This window comes from Salvia hispanica, chromosome 6 (assembly GCF_029641045.1).
Source record: "Salvia hispanica isolate PSC_SH4W2 chromosome 6, Shi_PSC_v1, whole genome shotgun sequence".
NCBI lineage: Eukaryota > Viridiplantae > Streptophyta > Magnoliopsida > Lamiales > Lamiaceae > Salvia > Salvia hispanica.
In genome coordinates, this window is record NC_142697.1 from 24,994,515 (window position 1) to 25,016,634 (window position 22,120).

At 40.5% G+C, this 22,120-nt stretch overlaps 5 protein-coding genes and 1 pseudogene across 9 annotated transcripts; 3 read left to right on the top strand and 3 right to left on the bottom strand.

Moving 5' to 3' along the window:
• Positions 1-61: 61 nt before the first annotated feature.
• Positions 62-1,831, top strand: LOC125207266 (uncharacterized). Of its 2 annotated transcripts, none has more exons than XM_048106533.2 (5): positions 62-524; positions 766-839; positions 930-1,105; positions 1,192-1,285; positions 1,366-1,831. In XM_048106533.2, the coding sequence occupies exons 1-5, from the start codon at positions 281-283 to the stop codon at positions 1,666-1,668; spliced, it is 891 nt and encodes a 296-aa protein (XP_047962490.1). In that variant the 5' UTR covers positions 62-280; the 3' UTR covers positions 1,669-1,831. The 2 variants fall into 2 exon arrangements, with proteins under 2 accessions (XP_047962490.1, XP_088916648.1); XM_089060522.1 differs by having other exon boundaries at positions 769-839.
• A 92-nt stretch (positions 1,832-1,923) lies between these two features.
• RDR1 (RNA-dependent RNA polymerase 1) lies at positions 1,924-6,365 on the bottom strand. 2 transcript variants are annotated; one of them, XM_089060521.1, is made up of 5 exons: positions 6,140-6,365; positions 5,263-5,798; positions 3,185-5,022; positions 2,956-3,106; positions 1,924-2,884 (listed from the first exon to the last, which is right to left on the bottom strand). In XM_089060521.1, the coding sequence occupies exons 2-5, from the start codon at positions 5,782-5,784 to the stop codon at positions 2,093-2,095; spliced, it is 3,303 nt and encodes a 1,100-aa protein (XP_088916647.1). In that variant the 5' UTR covers positions 5,785-5,798; positions 6,140-6,365; the 3' UTR covers positions 1,924-2,092. The 2 variants fall into 2 exon arrangements, with proteins under 2 accessions (XP_088916647.1, XP_047962782.1); XM_048106825.2 differs by having other exon boundaries at positions 6,187-6,364.
• A 1,743-nt stretch (positions 6,366-8,108) lies between these two features.
• LOC125204677 (putative RNA-dependent RNA polymerase 1) lies at positions 8,109-12,811 on the top strand (annotated as a pseudogene). Its single transcript, XR_016132231.1, has 4 exons — positions 8,109-9,209; positions 9,490-11,309; positions 11,392-11,543; positions 11,641-12,811. The product of XR_016132231.1 is annotated as a putative RNA-dependent RNA polymerase 1 (transcript).
• Positions 12,812-13,170: 359 nt separating this feature from the next.
• On the bottom strand, positions 13,171-15,983 carry FLN2 (fructokinase-like protein). Its single transcript, XM_048102943.2, has 5 exons — positions 15,837-15,983; positions 15,335-15,663; positions 14,631-15,274; positions 13,882-14,353; positions 13,171-13,679 (listed from the first exon to the last, which is right to left on the bottom strand). The coding sequence occupies exons 1-5, from the start codon at positions 15,875-15,877 to the stop codon at positions 13,453-13,455; spliced, it is 1,713 nt and encodes a 570-aa protein (XP_047958900.1). The 5' UTR covers positions 15,878-15,983; the 3' UTR covers positions 13,171-13,452.
• Positions 15,984-16,056: 73 nt separating this feature from the next.
• LOC125204325 (Dihydropterin pyrophosphokinase / Dihydropteroate synthase) lies at positions 16,057-18,311 on the top strand. Of its 2 annotated transcripts, none has more exons than XM_048102945.2 (2): positions 16,057-16,307; positions 16,705-18,311. In XM_048102945.2, exons 1-2 carry the CDS (start codon positions 16,196-16,198, stop codon positions 18,174-18,176), a joined length of 1,584 nt encoding a protein of 527 aa, XP_047958902.1. In that variant the 5' UTR covers positions 16,057-16,195; the 3' UTR covers positions 18,177-18,311. The 2 variants fall into 2 exon arrangements, with proteins under 2 accessions (XP_047958902.1, XP_047958903.1); XM_048102946.2 differs by having other exon boundaries at positions 16,708-18,311.
• Positions 18,312-18,313: 2 nt separating this feature from the next.
• Positions 18,314-19,568, bottom strand: ATE1 (ATPase E1). The gene is made up of 2 exons (XM_048102947.2): positions 19,156-19,568; positions 18,314-18,658 (listed from the first exon to the last, which is right to left on the bottom strand). The coding sequence occupies exons 1-2, from the start codon at positions 19,454-19,456 to the stop codon at positions 18,447-18,449; spliced, it is 513 nt and encodes a 170-aa protein (XP_047958904.1). The 5' UTR covers positions 19,457-19,568; the 3' UTR covers positions 18,314-18,446.
• Positions 19,569-22,120: the final 2,552 nt, after the last annotated feature.

Below are 22,120 nucleotides of genomic sequence, written 5' to 3' on the forward strand. Positions count from 1 at the left end.
GAAATTTGAAAGTAAACATCTCTTAAATAAAATTATAATTTGTATTAATCTTTTGAAGTGAGAAGGAACATTCAGACAAGTAAAATTTTGTAACTTTCTTGAAACCATTAATTTATCTTTGAATTCTTATTATAGAAGGCAGTACTATAAAATTAGGCGAGAAATAAAAAAGAAAAAGAGATAAAATCCGGATTCAAAAGTATAAAAGAAAAACTATGGCCTCGTCTGTGCGTGGAAATTGAAGAATCTACGCCATATTTTCTCATCCTGCTTTGAAAATATGAGAGCTTATAGGATTTACAGCTGCTTACAACACAGAGGTGTAAGGAGATTATGTTCTTCTTTTACTGTTTTTTCTCGCATTCTTGAATACGACCCCTCATCAAAACCGGGTCTTTATGCCATTCTTGGCGCCATCAATGCTACCTGCATTTCTCCCAAACCCACATGGTGGTTTGCGTCTATCACCGCTTTTCGCCACTTACACGCCACTTCTTCTATTCATAACCACGACGGTGCTGATGGTAAGCTCTTCTGTTCTATTTTGTTGGTTCGTTTCTAGTGCCTGTCATGTGTTTGATGTATTGTCTCCAGTTTTTTATGCTACTTTGTGCTTTATTTGGGTGGAAATTTGTGTTCTTGAAGCCAGAGTTATTTAGTCTACGCCATATTACTTTAGGGCTTGTCCTTGACTTGGATCATGGCCTTCCGGCATTTTCTGGTTAGTTTTGATAATGTTCGCTTGCATTTTATGTATGGGTGAAGAAGCGTCAGATGAATCTAATGGAGAAGTTGAACCAATTGATTCGTGGGAGGAAGAGGATGAAGCTGAGCCTGAGGTGTGGTTTGAATTTGATGATCATTGCTATTTAGCTGGATAGTTTGCAATCTTGATTCTTTGTTAACATGAAAGTGTGGAAAAACTGTAGGTTGGTGATGGAGGTGATGGTGGTGGAGTTGTTCTTAACAATTGCCCTTGGGGTGAGAAAGCATTATCTATAGCTCAAGAAGTTCTTCGGGAGTTTAGTGAAGAGATGCAGCTCTATGCGTTCAAAACGTCTCCTCGAGGTTACATCTATGTGAGACTAGATAAACTTTCAAATGAGTAAGTCTCGTGTCGTGTTAGTCCTAGTAATCTTGGAACAAATGTTAGAGTATGATTATCGTTTACTGTTTTCTGTCCTTGATCAGATACGGGTGTCCCAGCATGGATGAGATTGAGGCTTTCAGTCGCCAATATAAGAAATCATTGGATGAAGAAATCCCAGATGATTTAGCTCTTGAAGTAATATTTACTTGTTTTGACTGGCTCTACTACTTTCATGTTTGTACATCTGATTCTATTTCCTCGATTTCTTTTTGGAGGTATCGAGCCCTGGTGCAGATCGGTTGCTGAGAGTCCCAGATGACCTGCTGAGGTTCAAGGATATGGCAATGATTGTCAACTATTTGGAAGATTCAGATACCAGATCCCCAGAAAAGGAAGCAGTGTACCTTCTCGACTCCATTGAAACAGAGTCGGAATGCTGTGTTTGGAAGCTGGCAGACGTGAGGGAGAATCGAGACCCTGCAGCTAAGGGAAGGCCAATGAGTCGCAAACAGAGAGATTGCAGGCTAAAACTACCGTACCATGTGATAAAGCGGGTAAAACTTTACATTGGTTATTAGTGAAGGCAGTAAGTCTCTCAGTACACAATTTTTGAGTGAAAATATACCATGAAATGTTTAACAAGATTCATGGGGAACCCTTCTTCCAGTTTTGAGTTGTAATCCCTCAAATTCCCGTCTCATGAATTGATCAATGAAAAGTTTTTAGTAGCAGTATCTTATAGTTGTTGAATTCTATATTGCACAACTGTTATTCCTCTCATCTCTCTCTCTCTCTCTCACACACACACACACACAGCATAGTCAGTCACCAGATAGGAAAAACGAGCCATGAAATTGGCAGTTGAAAATAACATAGTCTAACTGGATAAGTCCACAAACGATATATACATTAGTTTTATACACACCAAATCTAGTAGTTATGCTGCATATTCACACATTGCAGCAGAGAGAGGCAAAAGGGTATTCGGTAAACACTAAATACTCATCCCAGGCTCAAACCTCGTCTGAAATGCCTATTAAGTGAATCCCTCTTGATCTGGACAAGCTTGTCGTAAACACACCATGGAAAGCTGATGTAGTGATCCCTCCTATTCATCCCCACATTGTAGCAGCCGTAGAAAGAAGAATCATAAGTCACGTGATACCAAGCCGAAGCCATTGCATAGGCATCCCGCGATTCGCTTCCGTTCTTAAACCACGACCTAGCCTCACTCCTAAGGGCCCTCACGGCTGCCCCAATAGCATCTGCATCTTTCCTCCGATCAAAAGTCTTTGACGTCTTCATGATGGCACCGCTCAGTATCTCAGCCTCAGTCTTGATGCCATAGTAGTCCATCAAGTTCCCCAGCTTGTAATCATACTCAGTCTTATACTCAAAGGCTTCGTCAATGTACTCTCTGAATCCTTCGACTTCCATGTCACTATCGTAAGATTTTATAGCCACTTCTATGGTGAAGCTCTTCACAGAAGATGTGTGAGGGGCGATATCCTTCACCTCGCGGTAGAGCTTCCCGATGACCCGCTCCGATTGGTACGTCGTCTTGTCGGGCTTGTCCATAAAATCTGGGTACTCTTTCACACGAAGGTAAGGAGGGATTTCTGCAGGGATTCCGGTCTTGGGAAAGTCGACTGCAACTGAGAAAAGTCTGGCCAGCTCTACACATGGACTGCTTAATGCCATGCTAAACTCTTTGTCAGCAAAGACAGTATGTGCATTGGCTATGATCCCCAAACTGTCGTTAACAATGTAATTTGTGAAGTATTCTTCAACTTCCTACACCACAAATTAACATTTTATTTTAGAAACATAGCTTTGTATCAAGTATTGCAAATGATGATTATTACCTCAATGGTGACATCGTGATCAAGTTGTGTGTTAGGAGCAGGATCATAAGTCATCGGAGATTCTTGACGAGGTGGAATCAACTGAGGATCCCAACACACGAAGTATATGTCTCCATCCAAATCACTCCCAGAGCACTCATTTGGATGAGGTCTGATTAGCAACGCAGTATGTTTTAGAATGATTAGATGAAATTGAACACTGTGATGCTGTGAAGGAGTCAGTTCTTACCTCTTTCCTTTTTGTGGGAAGACGACACAGTCCACCATGTGGCTTAGTTCTGGCACGTTGACAGCTCTGAGAACACGGACGTCGCCCGGGTGCAGACACGGGTTCTTAGCCACAGCTACCTTTCCTGTAATGGTGTACTTGAAGCCAGTTGAATCCCCACTGCTTCCGGTGCCTGAAAATTGCACAAACACCTGTCCGTATTCCAAGGTGCCAGTTTCATCCATACATCCCATCATTTGGCGAGCTTGTGGGACGAATATTCTTGCCTTCACCCGTAAATCGAGCAGCTTTGCTGAGCGGAAATTCTGCAGCATCATTGAGAGAAACGGCTCTTCATCAGGCTTGTAGCCGCATTTCAACATTTCTTTCAAGATGTTGGTATTTTCTCCGGGAGCCATCAAGTCCAGTGCTTCCTCAGCTTTTAGTGGATCGACTAAGATAGCATCGAGCTGAGCTACTGCCTCCCTCTGCTTCACCAGAAAGACGCGATCACTCACTCCAAGGGTGGACAAGAGTGTGATGATCTGGCGATTCATGAAACACGGTTGATACTTGCTCCATGATAGAACATCTAGCTTCGTGTTGTCTGATTGATACTTCAGCATACTATCCCTCAATGAGAGCTTTACCCATGAAGTGGGATCAACTGCAACGACACCTTTGTAGCCACCGTACCTGATCTGAAAGGCAGATGGAACACTACCTCTGATTTTACATTTATTAGCAACCCTTCGAGCAAAATCAGATGATATTTTCCCTATCCCATCAGAAAAGGTATATGTGGTCCCATCTGTAACAACCTTAACATCAGGGATTCTTTCAACCTCTTCCCGAGCAACACTTAGTGTTTCTGTCGACGAACCAAAGGACTGACCAAGCCTTGCAGCATACTTTGCGACATTCCGTATGGAACTGAAATCACCCATCCACTGCCTTATATAATCAGCATTGAGGTTTCTAGCTGAAGCAGCAAACATCCAGAGGGAATTCTCCCTCAACTGACTCGAGGAGAATGCAAGAAATTCAAACTTCTTGTCCCCTATTCTTATGCCATTCCTCAAGGTAGAAAGTACTCTCTCGTACAGCTTTGTCCTTCCATTGCCAATAGAGGTGGCTACCCTTGGGGATAAATCAGTCGAATACATCTTATCCCACTCCTCGTCAACGAACGAAACACGAAGGAAATTGTCAATGTGGCCAGAAAATTGGCGGAGGACACGGTTTGACATGTTCACTTCAGGTCCAGCGAAGTAGACTTTGGTTGGAGTAACTTGAACCCGGTGAACATACACCAGACCATCATCCAAACTAATGGTAGGAGATTTAGGTAGTTCCTCGGATGTTTGGTACTTACGGTATTGCTCACGAAGCCATGCCACAGGATCATAGCAGCATTCCTTTAGGTAGTAAAGCTTCTCTAATGCATGCTCTATGTATCTAATATCATGCATTTCGGGATTCACACAACGGAAAAAATCTCTATCTAGCTTCATTCCAGGAATGCATCCGTTTTGCACCAATGTGCAGACCTTGAATAGTAATCTGTAAGGCAGCTCAACCCCATGCGGGGGTTGTACAATTGGAACCAGAGGTGAATCTGCAGAGAACGGGGCTCCATTCTCTAAGACCAATGGTGTGTCACTTACACTGTAGTATACAAAGTTGTGCTTAAAATCTGGGAGCTTCATGCCGTGAGGAATCTGGAGACACATGCCAGAAGATTGTCCGATACATGATGGAGTGAAATCTGTCGTCCTAATCCACTGATCATCCGGAATATCCTTGAAAAAACTATAAATTGAATCGAGCTTCTTGTGGATCCGAGGAGCTCCATATAACTGAAGAATAAAGGCATAAATATATCAACCTACTTCAAAAGTTCCCAAACACATGGATTACACTATCATATATCATAATCAAACAACACTATCATATATCATGATCAAGGTGTATGTAGTAGCTGCAAGAGCAAAGAACAGCTACAAAACAAGGTAATGTAGTAAAAAAAATTCTATTTTCAGGTCCAGAAACTGAAGTTCATTCAGATAAATGATGTAATAAGTAGATAAGCACTGGACCTGTATGAGAAGAAGCTTTGCAGTTCGACCACTCGAATTATGCAGCACAATTTGCCATATATTTTCGTACGACAGCTGAAGCCTGTATTCAACATTACGATGGCTCAAAAAGAAGTGAAATTTCTTCAGCCCTGCTCCAAATTTAACAGAAACATCTTGAGCTCTCCATAGCACAGAAAACTTTTGTTTAGACACCTGACACCCAAAATTCAGAGTCACACCATCCATCTCATGTTTAAATGATTTAGGATTCACAAAGTTGGTATCCTGTTCAAAAGCCTTTAAATAAGAGCGACTAGTTCCCAGATGATAATAGAGGCCAATATTTGCCAAATGTATGATATCCTCAGCATATTCTCTACTTGTAAACTGGACTTTGGCATAAGCCCTCGAACCCCTCTTCCCCGGCCTCACTTCTAGAGCCTCCACAGCTCCCGGGCTCGTACGGTCCTCCAAGAACTTTTTCACTTCTTCAGCAGCAATAAGTTTGGGGAAACCAGAAACATGAAGTGTCTTTCTCATTTTCACAGTGAAAACTGCAATTTAATCACAAATGCAGTTTAATCATGAGTAACAAGAGAACCAAAAGCATATCCAAGGAAACAAGATAACTAGAAAAAGCTAATTCATGTTGATTAGGTTAGGACTGATTTTTTTATTTTCTTTTTCTCTTTTTTTTAGTATTTTCACCATAATCACCACCAATAATTCAATGAAGACAAGAAAAGGTCTAATACTACAATTTCATTTCATACAAGAACTTAAAAAATTTCAAGAATCTACATAATCACAACAAGTCACATTTTACAGATGGATCTAACAAATATGTGTATGTTATGTGGGAAAAATTCAATCTTAGAGAGTGATCATTACATACATATACATATACACGTAGAGGGAGGTTTGAGAGAGAAAAGAAACTACCCTAAAATCGAAGAGAGTGAAGTGGGAAGTTGGAAGTATTTTAGTACAACGAGAGTTGAATGATCAAGGGATGAGCTTCTTCTACCAAACCCATTCCAAGAAAAGATTCAACTTTGAGAGAGAGACAAAGGGATGGGTGAGAGACTGAGAGTTGAGAGTGACTCACTGTGTTTCAAGTCAATAACGTTTCTTCACATTACACTATGTAAAGTGGATACCACAAAGATTCTTTGAAAACATAGTTTAATCATTTAATTCATTGCTGACGAATGGAGTCTTGCGTAGCCCTAAATATATTGCCCAATTAAAGGAGAGAATATGATGCAAATATTTTTATCAATCTTTAAAAATTGGACGAGTTCATGCTTCAATCAGAAAAGTAATCTTGTTTTTGTCATTTTTATATTCTTTCTACAAATTACTTTATAGTTATTTTTTATTCTATCTCATATTTTATCAATTTTGGATTAAAACAACCTGCACACTTTCCTAGCATTTATTATTTATATATAGCCCTATAAAAATTTATGCCATTATTTCCACTTATCTACAACACTCATGAGGTATCTAAAGTTTATAAAATTCATGCCAAAACGGAGTAGATCTGAAATACTATATCACTTTCGAGTTTCTGTTTTTATTTGATAATAATATAATCACTATATTTAGAAAATAATTGGAAGAAAAAACTAATTTGGTCGTACATATGTAAATTATGAAAGCTTGACTAGTGTATTTGTTTTAAATCCAACATGGGTCCCAAAATCTTAAAAGATTCTAAAGGAAGAGAAAATAAATGACCTAAGACTTCTCGCTTAAGAAACTTTTATCCATCCTTTCCTCCCCCACCATTATATTTTAACATTCGTACACGATAAATAATAAACAAATCATTTTTTAATTTACCATTTCTTGAGTTGTACTATTAATTGTAAAAAAAGTACTAGCATGGAGACTATCAATTAACTTCTATTAATGAGATTCTATTCCATTGGCGTAGGACTAATAGTTCTCAATTACTTCTAATAATCTAAATTTTGTGGAGTCCAAATAAGATTATATTAATAATTTGATGTATTAATTATATATTAAAATAATAAATATATTAAATAAATAAATTAAAAAGATTTATTAGCCTTTAATCTTATTTTTTATTTTTATATTTGAATTTTCTTTCTATTATTTTTAAAATTTGAATTAAAGTATGCACTAATTGCATTTATGGTTCCAAAAAAAGAAAAAATTATATACAAATCATAAATATATGACCACAATATTATGCACTTTCCATATACTCCCTCCATTCCACCGTAACAGAGGCATTTCGTTTTGAGCACTCATTTTGAAAAAATAATAGTAATAAATAGTTAAAGTGAAGAAAGCTTCATTACATTATTCTCTCTTTTACTTTTCTGTCTCCACTTTAACTATTTATTAGTATTATTTTTTCAAAATAAGAGCTTAAAACGATACGCCTCTATTACTGTGGAACGAAGGGAGTACTATATAAGCACCCATATATTTTAGTTAAAGCCATAAATAAGCTTATTTTTTTTCAAATAAATTAGTTTTTGGTTGTATAAAATTTAGTCACGTAAATTTGTTAGTTCTTGAAAATCCGCTGGACAAGCTATTGCTGTGTGTGTCACCGCATAGGATGAAATCTCTACCCTTCTTTTTCACTCTCAGTGCTGATTGAAGAACACAAGCAAAAATAAACAAAGATTTCTTCTCCTTTTTTCATAATGGAGTAGAAAACTGATGACATGTGATGTGACGAATCCTTCCATATTTTCCTCCCTCTGTTTATCTCACTGATCCAGTACCAATCTCTTTTTATTTGCACACTCTTTATATACCAAGTAATTACATTTTCGAAGTATTGTATTTCCTTCTTTCTATAATAATAGAGTTATTTTGTCACTCTGATACTTTCCATACTAATAGAGTCATTTTCCCTTTTAGTAAAAATCAACACATTTTTTACCATACCTACTTTACATTCTCTTACTTTATTCTCTCTTATCTCTCTACCTTTTTCATTTGCCACTTTTTTCCCCTTTCCTTAACTCACCTAACACAATTTTTCTTAATCCCCGTACCAAAAAGAAACGCCTCCATCACTATGGAACGGAGGAAGTAGTTTTTATGTTATTGAGTTTGCACTAGCAATAAATAGTGAAGTAAGGGTTTGAGTAATTTATCTGGTTTGCCTGTGTGCATTTAATATTCATCATATAATTCAGAATCATTCTTTTATGTGCGTGTGTTGTAGTAGTATGTTTTCTAGAATTTTGAGATTCCATGATTTTATAGCCTTTGATGTATGTCAATATTTTATTTTCAGCTATGTTATGTTGTTACTGTTGAAAGTGGTTATGGTGAAGATTAGTATAGTAAGGAGTAAGTTATCATGGTTGATTTGAAACAATTGTTACTCTCAGTTACTTGGAATGTGGTTGCTTAGCTAGTGACCTTTATTCGTTATCGTCGTTGCAGACAGCTTCAGGTGAGATGGGAAAGACGATTCAAGTGTCCGGCTTCCCTTGGCTTTATTCTGCTGAAAGTATCAGAAAGTTCTTCTTTAAGCATACTGAATTGCGTAAACTATTTGGTCCTATATATGCTATACAAGTAAAAAATGGGAAACAAGGATCGAGGGCTTATGCTGTAATCCAATTTGTGAATAACCTCGATGATAGGACATTAACACGTCTGACAATTGTGGCCATTTTATTTTGAAATTCTGGGATGCACAAGATATTGTGCCAAATCCTAGAACATATGACAATGTTATGGATGGTGTATATCTGTTTTTGGGATGCCAGTTATCAGAAGAGAGGTTTTCAGTGCTGTGGATGGCTGCAAATGTTTCTATTAAATTTGGAACGGGGCTGAAGATTATGCACTTATTATTGTCTCATAAATCAATTGAATACAAGCTTCAGCTCTACCATGATAATATATGGCAGGTTGTGTTGTATGATTCAGGCAATCAAGCTGCTAAGATGCTTCTCATACAGGTCCGATTTGAATATTACTTTGCTTGATCTGTTATCTTATGTCCCTTCGTATTCATTTATATATGTATACATATCAAATGAAATTAGTAGTAGTTACATTGCATTCTTGTTGTTTGTGAAATGTAACTGTTGATTGTTTCTATCTGTCTTAGATCACATTTTGTCGTTTCGAGTGTAAGAAAAATATGCTGAAGAACACTGGATTTCTGCACATTATCATCATTTACAGATCACCTTCTCACTTGATTTTACTGATATGTTTTTGTCTTCTGTCCTGTAGTTATATGGAGCACCGCGAATATACAAGAAGCTTGCAGACTCTAGGTATAGCTATTTCCATCAAACTCCAGATGATCAGTGGGTCCGAACAACTGATTTTACCCCATCATCGTGTATTGGACAATCTTCCGGTATATGTATCCAACTTCCTAGTGACATTGAACTTCCAGATTTTGAAAGACACTTTTTATACTATAAAGAAAGTAAAACACCTTTCACATTGAAATATGGAGTGCCATTTTGTGAAAATCTGGATCTAGTTCCGATTATGCAACCTCCTCGAGGTCTTGAGTTGCCATATAGACTACTATTCAAGGTCTGTTGTTTGGTACAAACCGGATGTCTTCCAGGGCCGAAGCTAGATGAAAATTTCTATCAGTTGCTTAATCCAGAAAGATATGATATTGCATACCTTGAGCAGCTTTTGGAAAAGCTTTACTATTTGAAGGAGTGCTGTTATAATCCTCACTCATGGCTTATCGAGCAGCATCAGAGCTACAGTGCCTTCAAGAAACCGAAACCTCATGTTGTGGATGATGACCTGGTGCATATTCACAGGGTTCAAGTCACTCCAACCAAAGTGTATTTCCATGGCCCGGAAGTGAATGTATCAAATCGCGTGTTGCGCAACTTCCATGATCACATTGACAATTTTCTTCGTGTTTCATTTTTGGAAGAGGACTGGAGTAAGATGTATGCATCTGATTTAGCACCAAGGGGAGCTGATGGGGATGAGAACACAAGAACAAAGTTGTATTCGAGGATACTTTCAACTCTGAGGAATGGCATCACTATTGGGAGCAAGAAATTCGAGTTTCTTGCGTTTTCCTCGAGTCAACTAAGGGAGAACTCCCTCTGGTATAAGGAGGTGGATGGGCGACTTCAGTTCCATACGGAACGTGGCAAAATATGCTGCGAGGCTTGGCCAGTCCTTTGGTTCATCCACGGAGACGCTAAGTGTTACTCAGAATGAGGTTGATAAAATCCCCGACGTCGAGGTTGTAAGAGATGAAACAACATATATCTTCTCTGATGGGATTGGAAAGATATCAGTCGACTTTGCACAAAGAGTTGCGATAAAAATGTGGACTCAGAAGCAATATACCATCTGCCTTCCAGATCAGGTATGGTGGCTACAAAGGGGTCGTGGCAATCGATCCGAATTCATCAGTGAAGATGTCACTGAGACTGAGCATGTTGAAGTACCAATCAGATGATACAAAACTAAACGTCCTTGGATGGAGCAAATATCAACCTTGCTTCTTGAATTGCCAAATCATCACACTCTTATCCACTCTTGGAGTCGCGGATCATGTCTTTGAGAAGAAGCAAAGTGAAGCAGTAGCTCAGCTGAATGATATTTTATTCGATCCGTTCAAGGCTCTAGAAGCTTTGGATCTCATGTCTCTAGGAGAAAACACTTACATCTTTAAGGAAATGTTGAAATGTGGGTATAAACAAAGAGCCGTTTCTTGCAATGATGCTGCAAACTATCCGCTCATCACAACTGTTGGATTTGCGGATCAAATCTAGAATATTTTATCCGACAAGGTAGAAATATGATGGGATGTCTCGATGAAACAGGCACCTTAGAATATGGACAAGTATTTGTGCAATATTCTGGCACCGGGCAGAGGAGGTTCTACGAGGAATCCATTGATGAGTATACATCTAGTGACCGTAATTACATTGTTAAAGGAAAGGTGGCTGTTGCTAAGAACCCATGCTTGCACCCTGGTGATCTTCGGGTTCTAGAAGCTATTGATGTTCCAGCATTGCATCACATGGTGAACTGCATAGTTTTCCCTCAGAAAGGAATGAGGTAAACACTCACTTGTTTCTGGTTTCTTGCATTAATTGTATTAACATAAGATTGTTGAAGGCTGATAATGTTGTAATAACTGACCACATCCAAACGAATGTTCTGGGAGTGATTTGGATGGAGATATATATTTTGTTTGTTGGGACCCTGACATGATTCCACCGGAACAATTCCCACCTATGGATTACGATCCTGCCCCAGCCACACACCTCGATCATGAGGTTACCATTGAGGTACATTACTCTATCTATCTTTCATGAATCATTGTATCTTCTTTGCAACTTTATATTTGTAAGTTTGGTATGTTTTATGTTCTTGTCTGTGTTATAGGAAGTCCAAGAATACTTCACCAACTACATCTTGAATGAGAGTTTAGGAATGATTGCCAATGCCCACATTGTCTTCGCTGACAAGGAGCCATCCATGGCCTTGAGCAGTCCTTGTTTGGAGCTAGCTAAGTTACACTCAGTGGCAGTCGACTTCCCCAAAACCGGCAGACCTGCACAGATCCCTCCTAAACTACGCGTCAAAGAATACCCTGATTTCATGGAGAAGCTCAACAAGCCCACTTGTGAATCCAAGGGTGTGATAGGTAAGCTTTTCAGGGAGGTGAAGGATCTCGCCACTGACACAACTTCCTTGAAGTTCACAAAAGAAGTGGCTAGAAGCTCCTACGATGCTGACATGGAAGTTGATGGTTTCAGAGACTACATTGAGGAAGCATTCGACCACAAAACCCGCTATGACTGTAAACTGGGGAACTTGATGGACTACTATGGCATCAAGACTGAGGGTGAGGTATTGAGCAGAGCTATCATGAAGATGTCAAAAACCTTTGACCGCAGAAAGAGCACTGAAGCGATTGGTGCTGCAGTGAAGTCTCTGAGAAATGAAGCCAGATCATGGTTCAAGAAAGGAACCAAATCGGGCAATCAATATGCAATGGCCTCGGCTTGGTATCACGTGACATACCATTCTGATTTTTGGGGTCATTACAACAAGGATATGAAGTCGAAGAGGAATCACTACATTAGTTTCCCATGGTGTGTTTACGACAAGCTTGTCCATATCAAGAATGAGAATGCAAGAAACTCTCACTCAAAAAACAGCTCAGGTCAAGAAGGAATCAAGAAGAAGAATGCAAGAAAAGACCACTCGAAAAGCAGCTTAGATCAAGGAGTCAGGAAGGAGAATGCAAGAAAAGATCACTCAAAAAGCAGTTCATGTCAGGAAATGATGAACAAAGAGAATACTGCAAGTAAAGATCACGCAACAAGCAACTCAGATCAAGGAGGATGCAAGAAAATATGGATGAAAAAGGAGTTCAAAGGTCTTTCCTTGAAATGAGTATCTTGAGATGAAAGTTGCCATGTGGAGTACATATTTAAAGACTTAAAGAGCATTTGGTTCTGGTCATATTTAAACTAGACTTGTATTTGTGTATCTCATTATCTAAGCTAGAGATGCTTCAGTTTGAATGCAGTGAGATTGTGATTTCTGAGTTTGGATGAGTTGGAAAGAGAAGTTAAAACAAAAACAGTTTCAAAAAGTCTTAAGAAGCAAATGGAATATTGTAAAATAATCATTTAATATATTTTTAATTTAATAATGTTTAATTACTTATTTTCTAAAGCCTGGTTTTGTACAAGTCAGTTTCAAAGATCAAAGTTTCGAAGGTCCAGTCCAATTATACTTCAAAAAGTTTTCAAATCCCAAATATTTACCTATTGACACTATTATAATACTAATACTCCTTATAAAATATACTACTAGTCTTGTTTTAACAGTTCTGTTTAAACCTAATATCATTCCCTTGTAATGTCTGGACTTGGAAAACCGGTTTCTGTGATTTCTGCAAAATGTAAAAAGAAGAAAACACTTTAACTGTGGAAAAATGTCTCACTATCCAAAACTTACATTCCATCTATTACACAAAATTTTACAATCAAACACATGAACACTGCAGCAACCACTCTAACAAGACTCTCACCTTTCTATGTCTGCTGTATCGCGTCGTGTCAACAATCTTTTCTTCCAAACACTTGGTAATCGAACAAGATAGATGGCAAAATATAGCCCTAGAAAGACGTTGAAGGAGGCCAAGAACTCAGTTGGCAAATGTGGATGCAGAATAACATTAACTCATGAACTCGAAGGAATTAAAGTTCTATATTCCTTCTCCGTGATTGATCTTATGCCGTGGGGATCCGACTCAACATCCTCCATGCCTTCTTTCGCGGGGTAGCCTAGGGCTCGTGCTTGTAGCCATTGGTCTATCACACCACAGCTGATGGCATACTTGATCGAGCGCTCCAAGTAGCCTTTATCCGATATGAGATGTGGCTGAACGGTCAACATTCTCATCAAACCTGAACCAGTATCAAGGAAAGAAATATCAGCTATCAGCAGAGACAAACATTAAGGTAGTTATGGAAGTAGCCCGTGTAAGAGAAACAACATTTCATTAATAAGATGCACAAAGATATAATGCCATGTTATGAGTGATGGAATCATAGTGTCCGGAATGAACGGTCCATAAAAAAGTCAACAAGTATAAGTTTGTTCAGTTACCTGCAACAATGCCATCTCCTGATGCAGACATGTCGGAGGTGTATGGAGTAACAGGCGCATCCTCCATTCCAAGAACAGCACCATTGTGCTCCTTGGTATAGTAATGTATCTTGGAAGTCCCATTCGTTACAAACAGAATCTTGAGACCATCATGCCAGAGCTGAGATACGACTTCTGGAGAATAATGAGTGAACTTAGACTTGCAGTTGTCTTTGGTATCAAATTTTTCTGATGGTATTATCCCACAGAGAAATTCAAGCTCTTGCTTCGTGACCTCAATGATATCAGCAAGATTCCAAGCTCTCTGTATGAATATCTTGGTTTCTTCACTAGATTGCCAGAGTGGCAATGGAAGGTTGAGATCGAAAAATATTACACTTCCAAGCTTCTTAGAGATCTTGATAGCTCGTAGTGCTGTGGATCTCGTGTTCCGGTCAAGGAGACTGGATGCATTGAAGTAAAACATTTTTGCCTGAATGTTTCATACCCCATCAGTAAATACACAATCTACAAGCTCGAGCACAAAGTAGAGCATGCTCGATAAACAACAAGATAGTGCAAGTAAACTATATGAACTATCTTTTTGGCAGAACGACAAACCATTGTAGCCTAAATGATCAATACCTTATGAGTTATGAGTAAACATGCAATGTTCAAGCTCGAGCACGAATTAGAGCAAGCATGATAACGACATAGATGATTGATGAAATAGATCAAATTCTTCAAGAACTAAAGCCGAGATAACTAACCTCTTTCAACACATCAACATTGATCTCAGACTGCGACAAACAATCCTCAGCGCACGGCTTGGAGCTAGTCATCCTCAAGCCACCCCTCTTAACAACCTTCATGCGTGAAACAGCCGTCTCCCTACTATCATCTATGCGTACTGATCTCGTTTGCACTCTGTTGCTGTTGAGAAAATGCAACAAAGACTGGCCAAACGCATCATCCCCCAGTTTTCCCATGAAGGCGACCTTACCCCCCAAACTTGCAAGAGCTACTGCAACATTACTTGCAGATCCTCCAGAAGCCCTAACAAACTTCTCCGGCTCCCACAGGACGTCCTTCTTGCTCTCGTGGAACTCATAGTCGATGAGTCTGTTGGCCCGCCTTCCTGCTGGGACAAATGCGTGTTGAGCTGCACCAAAACAACAAACTAGAGGCGGCCATCCGTAGGTGAAGCTTATATCCTCCCCATCATCTATGTCAAGCTCTAGCTCCTCTTCACTGTCTTCATCCAAAGTCGAGATAAACGTCTCCCCCTCACCATCACTCAATTCTGTCTCACTACCTAGACTATCTGCGACATCAGCCTTCTTGCTGCGCCTTCTCTGCCTTGTCGGCTTCTTAGTCCCACCATCTTCTTCCAACGCCTTGGATGTCGATGTAGCTGCACAGAAACACAATTAGATTCACATACCAATTCATCCAAATTCGAGCAAGATTCAACCTTTTTTTCGAGTTCTAGGCTTGGTTTTCTTCGAATCCTCAGCTGAATCTGCAGGTTTGAGCAATGCTTCATCTCCAACACTGTCAGTGACTGCAGAAACTTCATCTGGAATCTCCACTACTTTTTTGGTTCTTGTAGAAGCTCGCTTAGTAGTTTTTCGAGTCTTTTTCTCGACAACTACCGCTTCTCCATCCGATTCAGGTTCAGGTGAAGAACCGGTTGTTTTACTCCTAGAGACTGCCATAACTATATTTCCCTTTAATCCAAAATCTTGAATTTTCCATAAGTTTATACAAGGGGAATTCCCTTTCGATTGCCACCTGCATAACCTGCTCAAACAAAATGTAACAAAAATCTGAATACATCTGGAATCACTTCAAACAGCAGAAAAAATACCGAATTCCGATTAAGCAAGAGATAAAAGAGCTAACTTTGCTTTCATTCACACAGATATTTCAAGAATTTGTTTAATATTTTCAGAAGAGAAAGATGAAGAAGAGACCTGGGTATCAAAGAAAACTGTGTGAAAGAAATTGATGCCATCCCATAAAGATTCTACAAAACCCCCACAAAATCTTGGAAAGGGGTTTAGGGGAGAGAGTTCAGTGTCGAGCTAGTAGAAATAGTAGATAATTCTGATATCAAATTTATTTATTTATATTAATGTCTTAAGGCAATTGGAATCAAATGACTTTTATATCCCTTCATCGACAACAGTCTCACCAGTCACCACTAGGCACTAGGTTTCATTTCAAGATTGCTTTTTCTTCATAAATTATTAAACTTAACTTTCAACTTCCTCCGCCATAGATACCAAATCTTTAGAATTAACTGCAAAATTCACGTGGGTTAGCAAAATTAATGCAAAATACAACATTGGGACTCGCTGACAAAGCATTTCTTGGGATGAATTTTATCAAACAGGTGGTGCCCGTTAAATGCGGTAGGAGAGCTGCCAAGACTTCATTTGCAGGTGATCCTTTTTGCCACTTTAAAACATTTTTCCCATTGATATGAACTTCTTCAAGTAGTTATGATCTGCAGAAATCATACACCAATGAAGAATGCGTGTATGTTTGAATTAATGAACCAGTGTAAATTGGAAGGACAGCCTCTGTGTGTGTGTTGTTGAAATAGTAGAATATATTTTATTTGCTGAAATTTAGTGAGACAAAATTGTCAATGAAAGGGAAGAAGAAGGTGCCACCGAAGAATTCGACAGAAATTCTTGCTATTCGAAGTTTGGAGCTTATATTTTCTTCGATCTATATATGATCTGTATTTGCATTTCATCTGCATTTGTATTTATATTTGCAACAATAGATCCAATGCAAATTTGTATGCTAATGAGGTGATTTTGCTCCCGACAGCAGCAAGATTGTGCCTCTCCCGCCGATTTCATGATGCTCCGGTGGAGGTTAACTCCGAAGAGCAGGAAGTTGTGATTGCTATAGGAAGCAATGTGGGTGACAGGGTTCATAATTTTGAGGAGGCGTTGCAACGGATGAAGAAATCAGACATTCAGATCACGAGACACGCCTGCTTGTACGAGACTGAACCCGCCTATGTAACTGACCAGCCTCGGTTCCTCAATTCTGCTGTTAGAGGAACCACAAAGCTCGGCCCTCATAAGCTGCTGGCGGTGCTGAAGGAGATTGAGAGGGACTTGGGCCGAACTGCTGGCATTAGGTACGGCCCTAGGCCAATCGACTTAGACATTCTGTTTTATGGGAGTCGGACTGTCAACACCGATTCTCTCACCATCCCACATGAGAGAATATGGGAGAGGCCTTTTGTGATGGCCCCCTTGATTGATCTGCTGGGGGTTCAAGCGGATAATGAGACGGTTAAATCTTGGCACTCGCTGTCGAAGCATCCGGGTGGGCTCTTTGAGGCATGGGAGGAGCTGGGAGGCGAGTCACTCGTTGGGAAGGATGGGATGGAAAGAGTGTTGCCAGTCGGGAACCGGCTGTGGAGTTGGTCTGCAAACACCTCTGTCATGGGGGTTCTGAATGTGACTCCTGATAGTTTTAGCGATGGGGGAAAGTTTCTGTCTGTCGAATCAGCAGTTTCCCGGGTTCGATCCATGCTTGCAGAAGGTGCAGATATAGTCGACTTAGGGGCACAATCAACGCGTCCCATGGCATCTAAGCTGTCTCCTGAGCAAGAGCTTGATAGACTGATCCCCGTCTTGGAAGCTGTCAGAGATATGCCGGAGATGGTGGGGAAGCTGATATCTATCGACACTTTCCATTCGCAGGTTGCATTAGAGGCGGTCAGCAAGGGAGCTCATCTTGTCAACGACGTGTCTGGTGGAAAGCTGGATGCGAATATGCATCATGTGGTGGCTTCCCTTGGAATTCCTTACATCGTGATGCACATGAGAGGTGATCCATCCACAATGCAAAATCAAGAGAATCTAGTGTACGATGATGTGTGTAGTGATGCGGCGTCCGAGCTTTGCACGAGGGTTAGAGATGCTGAGATATCCGGTATTCCAGCATGGAAGATGATCATAGATCCTGGGATCGGATTCTCCAAGAATACTGAACAAAACTTGGACATTCTCATGGGGTTGCCAGCCATCCGATCTGAGATTGGTAAGAAGAGCTTAGCCTTGGCCCACGCCCCGTTGCTAGTAGGGCCTTCGAGGAAGAGATTCTTGGGAGAAATCTGTGGTCGGACCGTAGCAGGTGAGCGAGATCCAGCCACTGTTGCCGCTGTCACAGCTGCAGTTCTGGGTGGAGCAAATATAGTGAGAGTGCATAATGTGAGAGATAACAGAGATGCTGTCAAACTCTGTGATGCCATGCTTCATAGGAGAAGAAACAGAGACTCTTAACCATGTTCACTTCCCTTTTTGTGTTCTTCCATTTCAGTTCACATTGACAAATGCTTTTTGACAATCATGATTTATGGACATACCAAACTGTATTGAAATTTTGTAGCAAGAAAAAGTAACAGCTTGCAAGATGTATCTTGGACAATTCTTTCCATTTTTTGATATCCCAAAATATGTAACAATCGCATGAAAAGAACAAAGGATAGCATTGAATCAAAGTGATTCTACAAATCATGGAAGCTAGAGTTGATTCTGTGTTTAATCCAAGGCTCAAGCAGTCTGATTCAAAACCTCAGCTTCAGCCTTTGCCATAGGATCATCCTTAGCATCAGCATCATCCTTCTCGCCTTCTCTCTCCTCGGCCATCTTCTTTCTGTGCAAGTCTTCAGCTGCCTCCATCGCTGCTCGTTGCTCTGCTTGAAGCTGCAACATTTCCTTTTCTTGCTGCTGCCTCTCGAACCAGGTGTCAGCATCCTCCCAAACTGCCATTTTAACAAACAGATTAGTCCGAATTCAATGTCTATTAAGCCCCATAGGCCATTATGCAGTAATCTGCCATTTTTCATCCAAAACATTATCAATATGCTGTGTGTTCCTTCTTCATTCTAATTACTGAAGTTAGGATTTTGACCATAGCAATAAACTGATTCTAACATTCTATATCGCATAAGAACTGCTTCAACATTTTGATATCCCTAGCTAAATATCTTGAGCAATACCAAAAGTTTTTGATTCAATTCGCCTCAAATCCGAAAGCAAACAATTCATAGGCGATGCTTCACAATTCACAGATTTAGCCCTAGAAGTAGATTTTGAATGAACACAACTTCAATTTCCGCCCAAAGTCACTAAATTCTCAATTCAACAACCGAGTAGCATAAACCCTACCAAAAATCTCAAAATCTTCCATCGAGCAGCATTCAATTAAAAAATTATATGAAATCGTAACCGAATTCAAAACGTAGAAAAAGAAGCTTACTAGGTTTGGCGGCCCAGCCCTGCTCTCCACCCTTGATTTTCTCGGGAAGCGCATAATTGACGGTGAGAACGCGGCCGTAGAGTTCAGCGCCGTCCATATTGTCCATGGCGGAAGCGGCGTCTTCTCTCTCTAGAAAAGTGACGAAGCCGAAGGAGCGGTGCTTCTGCGTGGCCTGGTCCAGCGGCGTCTTGACATCCTTAATGTCTCCGAAGGGGATGAAGGCGGCGTGGAGTATTTGCTCGTTCACTTCCTCGGCCAGACCGCCGACGTAGAGAGTGTTCTTCTGCACTCCTTCATTCATGGCGATTTCTTCCTTTCTCCGCGAATCGCGTAATTTGCTCGTTTAGACGATCAATGGCGGTAGACGAGTGCCGTCAAATAGGTTTTCGCTGAATTTTCATATTCACCCCTTAGCTTCTGCGGAGTATAAATTTGGGAAAAATTTATATTTTTCACCAAGGTCCTTGCATTATCCTTTTTAAGTTATTTTGCATGCTTTATGTTGGTTTCTTTTATTTTTATGGATTATAATAGGATTTGGATTTAGTAGGGATGATTCGATGAACATTCAGATTTTGGATTGAACTTTTGTCCAATCTAAATTGATTTAAATCTAATTCAATCTGAAATTCTGAATTCTACAAAATTCTAACTTAAAATCCAAAATCAGTGCGTTTCTGAAAAATCCGAAGTTACATAAAAACGTAGTATAAAAATCCAACGCTAAAAATCTGAAAATTTAACAATCCAATACTAAAATCTAAAATTCTACTATTAGAATTCTGTAACATATGTTACTTGTTCGATTTATCTCTATTTTATTCTCTTTCCACTTAACAAACAAAATAATACTGCTGCATTAAATCTAGTGTTGCCCAAAGAATAAGTCAGCTTTCTTGGGACGAAGACAGTATAAATATATTTCAATTTGCAGGTTACTTCGAAATTTAAAATATCCTATCCGAACATATGAAATATTTAAAAAATCCGATCCGAACCGAATCTGAAATAGTTCGAATTGAATTTAAAATTTTAGTTTGGTTCAAATCTAATTCTCAAATTTTGGAAATTTTTTATCCCCTTTAGAGCATCTCCAATGCAAATAGGCCAGCTATAGGCCAGCCACTCTCTCTCCCTGCCACGTCAGCAGCACTAAAAATCCACCTGCCACATCAGATTTAGGTCAGCCATAGGCCATCCATAGGCCAGCCACAATAAAAATAATTCAAAATATACTACATTTACGGAATTAAAATTACGATTAAATTACGGAATTATATTTATGACACATATACGGGAAAATTCGTTAATTGCATTAAAAAAAGGTACATAGATAAAAAAAATTACATAATAAAGAAAAAAAAACTATCGACGTGCAGTCCTCCATGCCCACAACTCTTCAATTATATCCTTTTGGAGTTGAATATGAGCTTCCACTTGGCGCATGTCGGCATATTCCTTGAGGCGGCCAGCTTCATCGAGAGGTACCCCACGTCGTACGCTAGGTGGCCATTTCGTGGCTTGGACCGGCTTCATCGTCATTGGCCCAACTAGTCAGTTGTACGCCTTCGTCTTCGACGATCATGTTGTGCATGATAATGCATGCGTACATTATTTGGAAAACGCATCTGACATCCCACAAACGCGTTGGACCCTTAATTGCCGCCCATCGAGACTGGAGCACACCAAATGCGCGCTCCACGTCCTTGCGCGCCGACTCCTGCCTTTCCGCAAATTAGGCCTTCCTTTCATCACTTGCGTGCCTAATCGTCTTCACAAAGACAGGCCATCTAGGGTATATCTCATCCGCCAAGTAGTAGCCCATATCATGCCGGTTGTCGTTGGCCACAAATGAGACGGCTGGACCGATGCCCTGACACTTCTCGTTGAATAGGGGCGACGAGTTGAGGACGTTGAGGTCGTTGTTTGACCCGGCTACCCCAAAATATGCATGCCAGATCCACAGCCAGTAATCAGCTACGGCCTCGAGGATCATCGTGGGATTCTTTGACTTGTAGTCGGTCGTGTAGGCCTCCTTCCAGGCAGTCGGACAGTTCTTCCACTCCCAATGCATACAATCTATGCTACCTAACATCCCGGGGAACCCATGCTGCTCCCCGTGCATCTGCATCAAATGCTGACAATCTTGGGGAGTAGGGCTTCGAAAGTACTGCTCACCGAAAATGTTTATCACGCCCTCACAGAAATACTTCAGACATTCCAGGGCTGTCGACTCACCGATGTGGAGGTACTCATCCCACATGTCTGCCGCGCCTCCGTAGGCCAACTGCCTGATTGCCGCCGTGCACTTTTGAATAGGGGTGTGGCCGGGTCTGCCAACCGCATCGTGCCTGAAGCGGAAACACAGATATCGACGCTCCAAAGCGTCAACGATACGCATAAACAACTCCCTGCGCATTTTAAAACGCCGCCTGAACATGTTTGCGGGAAACCGCGGGTTCTCTGAAAAGTAGTCGTCATATAGCCGCTGATGTGGAGCTACGTGATCTCGATCAATCATTACTCGGCGGTGGACAATCCGTGGAGGGCGAGGTATCGCCTGCTGTTCCACCCTACGCATGTACCGCTCCATCTCGCGGTTCATGTAGGCCTCCATAGCGTCGTTCATCCTCCGTTCGTACTCCTCAGCATCCCCACCACTACCACCACTGCTACCACCCGCGTTACTCATCGCTCGATGATGCTCTTGTACATAAATTTAGAGAGGGAGAAAACTCGTTAAAACAAGTGGTGCAAATGAAAATGAAACTAAAATCGCGTTTATATAGGTTTAAAAAAAAATCGAAATTGAGCGCTGGCCGATCGCTGGCCGGTCGGCACGCCACAATGGCGGCCAGCGCCACGCGATCGGCTAGCCCTGGCCGCTTTTTTCGCCGATTTTGCGCTGGCCTACTCCAATGGTTCGGCTAGCCGACCGGCTAGCCACACGAATCGGCTAGCCGGC

Coding starts and splice junctions, on each gene's coding strand:
- FLN2 (XM_048102943.2), bottom strand. CDS start 15,877: ATGGCATCAATTTCTTTCACACAGTTTTCTTTGATACCCAG. Junction 15,664..15,836: donor CAGTTTTCTTTGATACCCAG/GTCTCTTCTTCA, acceptor TTGTTTGAGCAG/GTTATGCAGGTGGCAATCGA. Junction 14,354..14,630: donor ATGTTGATGTGTTGAAAGAG/GTTAGTTATCTC, acceptor TGAAACATTCAG/GCAAAAATGTTTTACTTCAA.
- ATE1 (XM_048102947.2), bottom strand. CDS start 19,456: ATGAATGAAGGAGTGCAGAAGAACACTCTCTACGTCGGCGGTCTGGCC. Junction 18,659..19,155: donor GGGCTGGGCCGCCAAACCTA/GTAAGCTTCTTT, acceptor TTAAAATGGCAG/TTTGGGAGGATGCTGACACC.
- LOC125207266 (XM_048106533.2), top strand. CDS start 281: ATGAGAGCTTATAGGATTTACAGCTGCTTACAACACAGAGGTGTAAGG. Junction 840..929: donor AGGATGAAGCTGAGCCTGAG/GTGTGGTTTGAA, acceptor GAAAAACTGTAG/GTTGGTGATGGAGGTGATGG. Junction 1,286..1,365: donor CAGATGATTTAGCTCTTGAA/GTAATATTTACT, acceptor TTCTTTTTGGAG/GTATCGAGCCCTGGTGCAGA.
- LOC125204325 (XM_048102945.2), top strand. CDS start 16,196: ATGCAAAATACAACATTGGGACTCGCTGACAAAGCATTTCTTGGGATG. Junction 16,308..16,704: donor TGCCAAGACTTCATTTGCAG/GTGATCCTTTTT, acceptor TGCTCCCGACAG/CAGCAAGATTGTGCCTCTCC.
- RDR1 (XM_089060521.1), bottom strand. CDS start 5,784: ATGAGAAAGACACTTCATGTTTCTGGTTTCCCCAAACTTATTGCTGCT. Junction 5,023..5,262: donor CAAAGCTTCTTCTCATACAG/GTCCAGTGCTTA, acceptor TTTATTCTTCAG/TTATATGGAGCTCCTCGGAT. Junction 2,885..2,955: donor ATCACGATGTCACCATTGAG/GTAATAATCATC, acceptor TTTGTGGTGTAG/GAAGTTGAAGAATACTTCAC.